This window comes from Mus pahari, chromosome 2, assembly GCF_900095145.1.
Source record: "Mus pahari chromosome 2, PAHARI_EIJ_v1.1, whole genome shotgun sequence".
Classification (NCBI taxonomy): Eukaryota; Metazoa; Chordata; class Mammalia; order Rodentia; family Muridae; genus Mus; species Mus pahari.
Window position 1 is genome coordinate 9780596 of NC_034591.1, and position 7652 is coordinate 9788247.

At 35.5% G+C, this 7652-nt stretch overlaps 1 protein-coding gene across 1 annotated transcript in view; it reads left to right on the forward strand.

Moving 5' to 3' along the window:
* Positions 1-7652, forward strand: part of Pclo (piccolo presynaptic cytomatrix protein) — a 317165-nt gene that overhangs the window by 272882 nt on the left and 36631 nt on the right. The window contains exon 22 of the mRNA XM_021190148.2: positions 4523-4664. Coding sequence (XP_021045807.1) covers positions 4523-4664 — 142 coding nt within the window. The remainder of the gene's footprint in view (positions 1-4522; positions 4665-7652) is intronic.

Consider the following 7652-nt stretch of genomic DNA (forward strand, 5'->3'; position numbering starts at 1 on the left):
GGAAGGAAGGAAGGAAGGAAGGAAGGAAAAAAGGAAGGAAGGAAGGAAGGAAGGAAGGAAGGAAGGAAGGAAGGAAGGAAGGGAGGAAGGGAGGAAGGGAGGAAGGAAGAAGTCTCTAAAGCTTTTAAAAAAAGAATTCTTAGAACACGTGGTTTCAGAAATAAATGAATAGTCCTGTTCTATCATTACACTACTATAATAAAAAAAATTGGTTCATTTCTTGTACTCTCAAACATAATTAAACTACTACAGACTGTGTCTGTAAAGATAAAAGGTAGAGTTGGATATAGCAAGCAATTCAGGGACCTGCTACAAATTACCAGCATATGAGATTGTTTTGGAAATATTTGCAAATAAGTCTTCGCTGCACCAGCTGTAAGACCAGAGACACAAAGTTCTGGGCAGCAAGACTAAATCTACAGAATGCAAAGTCTATGGAAAAACAAACAAACAAACAAACAAAATCTCAAGGTTTTTTTTGTGACAACTAATTGTAATATAAAAGAGAATTAACAATTTTAAATCCTCTCAATAAGTGTACTATCTAGTGAGTCATTAGTCATTGCAGAAATTAGTTTTCCTAAAGGCAAATAAATGATGGTTTTAGAGTAGATGACCTTTAGCGTTCTTAACCAGTTCCTAATGTCAGGATTCCACAGCTGCAGTCAGTTCTGCAATTTGCTGAGGTCTCTGAGGGTAGTGCTGCCATCTAGTGGCAGCTAAAGTGATAGCTTTGCATAGACAAGACTACTGGAGAGGGCGGGGCATTCCAGTAGAGAAAATTAGTTCAAGACAATCGTGCAGTCAAAGAGACAGTATCATATTTAACTCGGATTAGACACCAATAAGTAATAAAACATAACACCATCAAAACATAAAACAGCTAGAGACAATGAAGAGGTTAAAGAATATTTTTAAATGGTTTGAATTGTCCCCAAGAAGGTAATTACTTTTTCAGATGTTGTCCTGTCGACATCAGAAACCTTTCTCATGATAGGTGTATACTAGTCAACCTTCACAGAAATGGATAACTTTTTTTTTTAGCACATTTAGCATTTCAAAATTAAGCTAGATATTTAAAACTGATTCTTAAAACTATGTTTGGTATTTTTAATTTTTTCAATTATCTTATGAAATGAAAACGTAACAATTATTCACCATTGGCAGTTGTCATCTCATAGAGTTATTGTTGAATAAACTTTTTTTAGTTCATTCTGAACTATGGCTGGCTGGTTCAACTCAGCTGCTTTGGCTAGAAACTCCTCTCCAAACTGACTTATTCAATCTAGCCACCCCCTCCCTCTTCTCCCTCTCCCTCTCCCTCTCCCTCTCCCTCTCCCTCTGTGGACGTTGTACATCGTGGTGCGGAGCCTAGTGCGCACCACGATGTACAACGTCCACAAGCAGCTCCTCTCCCCCTCCTCCTCTCCCCTCCCCCTCCTCCTCTTCCCCTCCTCCCTCTCCCTCTCCCTCCTCCCTCTCTCTCTTCCTCTCCCTCCTCCTTCTCTCTTTCTCTCTCTGTATGTGTATTTCCCTCTCAAGTCGCCTCTTTCCTGTCTGTTCTCATAAAAGTTGAGCGTTTCCAATCTCTGACTCATTCTTTCTTTGCTAATTCTTTCTAATTCTTTGTCTTTTCCTCAATTAAACATCATTGTTTGGGATTAAAAGTGTATAGTAAGGGTATATCTGTATTCCAGCCAGGTCACACAGACTAGAATGTCTTCAGATGTGATCCCTTGCCAGAGCAGCCATTTTGCTGGATTAAAAGTCCTCTACAGTGAAAAGACCATTTTACTATGCAATACAGAGGTGCATATCTGTATGGACAGTATTATATGATTTCTGAAACACTGCTTAAAAGAATTGGGTGGAAAAGCGGAGGTAGACTATTTTAAGCTGATATTTTTAAAATCATGAAGTAATGAAAGACCGAGATTTTAATGGTTCTGTGTTAGTTCAGTTAAAATGTAGAAAAACAAAGAAATACTGGACTGAAATCAAATTCAAAGCCCTTTGTCTATTTAGCAGGATAAGAAATGAATAAAATCTAGTATTTGTAATGATGATTGCTCCCACAAAACTTAGGAATGCGTATTATTTTCTTTCATCATTCCAACATAAATATTCATATGCCATACATGATCTGTTATTAGTGTTTTTTATATAGAGAATGAGACCTTTCAGTATTTAGTATATGAGCATTAAATATCTTCTTCATTCAAACCAATATTTGAGGTCATTAGGATTAAAATCTAGCTGGCTCATTATATTTTTCCACATGGAATACCAGATTAAAAATTGTCATTATTTATTTTAATAAGCTAGAAAAGGTTGATGTCAAAGGTTTCTTTGACAAAACAAAAGTAACATTCTTCTAAATCAGATGTGACTTTTATTTAGAACTGAGTATAATTTCTTTAAAACACACTATGGTTAAAATGAGAAATACTGGGTAATTCCTTATGGCATCCTCCATGTTTGGTTTAGCAACACTGATATTGCTATTTATTTATTCATTTATTCCTTCATTTGTTCATCAGATAATACTTGATCACTGTTTAAAGTCAAATGTCTAAGGATTACCAGTGACGTAGCATTAATGTAACAAGTGTTATTCAGACTAGAAAGTGATTATCTCCATAAATGATACCCTGGTCATGTACAATGGACCCTGAAGATTTAGGAGTCGTTCTGATGAAGAGAGAAATGGAAATGCATGAAGCAGGTTATAACGGAAGTTGGCATGTAGACATTTGTTCTATAAGGTTGCAATTCTGATATGTAGTGTGCTTGCTCTTGGATTAAAAACTATTTTGATAAGTAAGGTTAAATTATTTTAAATTATCATCTTTATTATCATTGCCTTTGAAAACAGTACAATGAGGATTGTTTTTTCATTAGTGAAATTAATGTTTTTCTTTCAGTGTTGTACTATCTACTATTAAGAACCTAGGGGGCTAGATTATTTAATGTCAATTTAAAGCATGACAACTTTCATTTATCTAAATTAATGGAATAGTCTGAATCATCATTCATTGGTTATGTGCTATACTATATACATGTTCATAATTTAATATTCTAATCATAATGAGCTTCATATTTTAAACGGCTCATTTAAAATATTCCTTTAACACTAAATATGCAGTCTGGGTTTCTTTTACAGAAACTGAATAAAATATTTAGCAAAAATTAGACCTGCTATTTATACGAGTCTATTCCTAGATAGGTAACTAGTATTTTATTAGTGACTGCCACTCCTAATTTCATTTAAGTAGCAGTTTTCAACTTACACATATCAATAAGGAACTGGCTTTTATGGAAATTTCTTCCTTGTTCTCCAGTTCTGGGAAAAGATTTCCACCATCATTGGAATAGATATACAATTATTTGGTAGCTTGTAAGGACATCTTATTGATGTAATGGAGACAGAAAGGTGTAGAGGTAAAGTTAAACACTTTATCAGACCTGATAGTAGCTGGCCTGCCTGTCATCGGTTTTCCAGGCAAATTTTTAAAGTTTTCATTGTATTTGACTTTACCAGTTAGAAGTTTTCAAGGCTAGGAATCATCTTGTTCATATATATATATATATATATATATATATATATATATATATATATATATGAAATATACAATTAGATTGCACAATATAAAATGATTGTTAACCTTTCACCTATTAGCATGAACACATTCAACTCAGAGACTATAATGATGGAACAGGGCTTTGCTTATAGAGGAAAAAGATGTTAATCTTGTAGCTTCTAATGCATCTCTGCTTAGAACCCAAATAACTTCATTGTCAAAGACCAGATAAGGTCAAAGACACCAGTGAACAGTCATAGACTGTAAATCCCAAGAAAGAAGAGGTGGGAGTTTGGCAATTAAGAACACTAGAGGAAGGGTTACAAACTACTGGGCTCCTGTTTTATATCACTCTTCATCTCCATCTTTAAAAAGTCATCATTAGTGATGACATTGTTTCACACACAAAAGCTCAGATTTAGGGTATCCACAGAGTGAGATCAGAAAGGAAAAAGATCACTCTCTCTGACAAGGGATGAACATCAAGAGCTTCAAATTAATAACGTCTTCCTCACAAAGTGTGAGCAGACACTGTCTTTCTTCTCTTCCTTCTTTGTGCATGGCAGCCCCCTTCCTCACTTCAGGCTAGAGTTCTGCCCAGTTTGAGGGCTATGCTCCTACTGCCTAACGTACAGCACAAATGTTCCTATGGGCACATGGACTCATACATCCAAAACTCAAACTCATGAGTCTAAACATGGGGATGTTTCGCCCAGTAAAATTTTTTTCATTCATAGTAAAAATGTGAAAGAATTCTCTATTGCCAGTTTGCATTTCTAGCTAAAAAAGACGAAGAGAAAAGACAAGTCGAGGGAGGGAGAATATGTTCGTTTCTGCCAGTCCTTTCTATGACTGTAATTCACTTATGTGATTGTACATTTGGAGAAAAAAAGTGAAGCTCACTTGTTGACTGTGGTGTTGACTCTCCCCACGTCATGCAGCAAAGCCCACCAACCACCGGCCTGCAGAGAGCTCCGTGTCCACTGGCTCCTCGGGCAGCAGCGTTGGCAGTGGGTATAGCGTGGACAGTGAAGGAAGCAGCTGTGTGGCAGGGGAGCCTAATCTACTTCCTATCCCAAGGATGTAAGTGGTACTTTTATAAAAACAAAAGTACAATTTTAACAGCATCATGAATAATTCGTTCTTAACATTTCACAGGAGAACAACAAGGTAATTAGTCAAGTCTGACTCACTGTCCCTGGATGTCTGGATTACTGGTGGCTACATGAGCGTCGGTTGTTCAGGGATGACTGGCTTATTTCAATTCATTCTAAAGATGAATACAAATTGCTAGCATGATGACTTCATCTGCACCGCCTGCATTTACCATAAAAGCTGTTAGAATAGCAACTGAGGTAGGCCAGCCTGGAGTTCAGAGCAGGACACTGAAAAGTTCATCACACAGTGACCAGACACCAGCTTTGCTATTTGACATTAACCTGGATTAAGTTTCTTCTAATCAGGAAAATTTCCCGTTTGAAGAATTCTTGGAAACAAATGACAAATCGGAACAGTCACTTAGATTTTTCTACTCTAAGGCTCTCCACAGTTAAGAGGGGAGAATCTGAAGTGTCTTTCCCCTCCCCGTGATTTCTAGGACTTGTTCCAGATCTGGGAGTATAGCTCATTCATCGTAATAAACTCCGTGACGGTGACTTTATAACTCACATGCAAACCCTAAGCAGATTGTGATAGAATGAATTTGGATAAGTTGTAGATTATAGCTGTTTCAGTCTCAAACTCTAAACTTCTAGACCTTTCCTTTTGCTTTCCATGAACGAATCTGTGCGTTAGAAACCACTGCTAGGATATCCAGTTCTGTAACTAGACCACAGCATGTATGACCTAAGGTATGTGTTTTTTTTTTTTTTAAGGACCTTGAACCATGCCTTTGGCAATTTCTAATGTTAAAATGACACATGGAAAGTATAAATAAATGACCTTTTATGACTAAGCTGCGATGGACACAGCTATTCCTGTGGAGTCCCGCTGCTTTTTGCTACAGGGCACAGTGCAGTTGCTGTGACAGAGAGCATCGAAAAGGACAGTGAAAGGTCTTTTCATGTTTGCCAGTGGTGTGAAGCCTTCTCCAAAATTGGAAGAATTCTTTGAAAAGGGAATTTATTATTTTTATACAAAATATTATGGAAATATTCCCTTTGCTCCCCACAGTAATTCTAATAGTTAGATACTAATTCATTTTAAGAAAATAAAATAATAAGGCAACCAGATTCTTACAGTGAATAATACATTGATTTTTATAGCTTTCAGTTACAATTTCCAACTAAAAGGAATTCTTATTCTATTACCAGTTCATCTGAGAGACTTTTCTTATATGACCCTATGTTTTAAATTTAGTCTGTGGATTCAATATAAGTGATTATATTTAATCAGGTCTATTTATTGGAAATCACTCCTAAAAAGAATTTGATCTTATTAGTATTTTGACATTGATAGCTTTGCTGGAATAAACAACAGTAATTTAAGCAAATTCATTACATGTCATTCTAGGCTATGAGTATCATAGGAATTTATGAAGACTGTACTACAAACATCCTAACAACGTTGGAGTTGGACTATAAATTTCAGACTATGCAATTTAACACTGATGTTAAAAGTTAAAACTTCCAGATTCCAAGAATATCTTCCTTGGTGCCTGAATGTCAGAGGTTAAAGGTTATCATATTGTCAATTTGGGTTTTCTTTTTTCCTTATTTTATGTTTTACTCATTAAACAAATGTCTCTCAAAAATTGTGTGGGAGACAATCATTTCACCATATGGACACCAAAAAATCACCTTTTAAATCTTTCCATGATAAATATAACAAATAGAATTTGTTCCTTCATTTCAGTGTCTCGTGGTGTCTTATATAATTGTTATTACATGTAGAGCAGGTGTTCAGTGGCTATTCAGTAACTGACTTGGACATTTCAGGTACAGCATATGCTTACCTGAGTGCTCTGAGTTGGAGACAGTTTGCTAGGAATGCAGGAAAACTTTTTGCTTCATACAACTCACGGTCACATCCCCTCTGGCCATCATCTAGCTTCAGTGTGTCAGGGTCCTCCCAGAGTTCACACAACGAAGACTTACTGCGCCTTTTGATGAGCGTTTAAAGTTAAGCGAAGAGTACTTTCAGGTATTATTGTTTAAAAATGAAATTGATGACTCAGATTTATTTTTAATTATTTAAACTAATAAAATTATAATACTTTTCATAAACTTTGATGTAATATAAAATGACATTTTTTAGTACTCTGCCATATAGGTAATACTAAAGGGATCCTGTTATTTTTAAAAAAAAAATAATAACTGGGTTTTACTTAGCAACAAGATACATTTTAATACATTCTCCTAACATATATACTGCAGTGAAGCCTTAAACTTTCCTTTCCTCTAACAATAACAGAAGGAACTGTATTAGTTTATTTAATCTAACTAATTTAATCTTAAAAAAACAATTAGACAAACTGAAGCTCTGTGCATGGCTGAGCAGGAGACATAGCTCAGTGGTAGATAGAGATATTGCCTAGAGTATCCACAACCCTGGGCTCAATCATTGGTACAGCAAAATTAAAAAATAAAAGTGAAGTTCTATATGTTTCTTTAAAAGGGACTATGAATTCATATGGAGAAAATCGACATACATATATAGATCATGCACAGATATGCATGAGTGAGTATATACATATATGCATGCATACAAATGTTAAGAATTATATAATCTTCGTGTATGTATGTGGTTTCACATAATTACTAAATAGAGTTCTGTGCTTAAATTTTGGCCTAAATTGTTATAGTAGAACAACAAAGTGGCTTTGAAAATAAAATAATTTCTAACTTTTCATTTGTCTACTTTTGTTTTATTTATTTATTTATTTTCTTCTTTGTTTTGATTTTCAAAACAAGCTTTCTCTATGTACCTTTGTCTGTCCTGGAACTCATTTTTAGATGAGGCGGGCCTCAAACTCATAGAAATCTGTCTGCCTCTCCCTCACAAGTTCTGCCTGCCCAACCACGTTTCTCTCTCTCTCTCTCTCTCTCTCTCTCTCTCTCTCTCTCTCTCTCT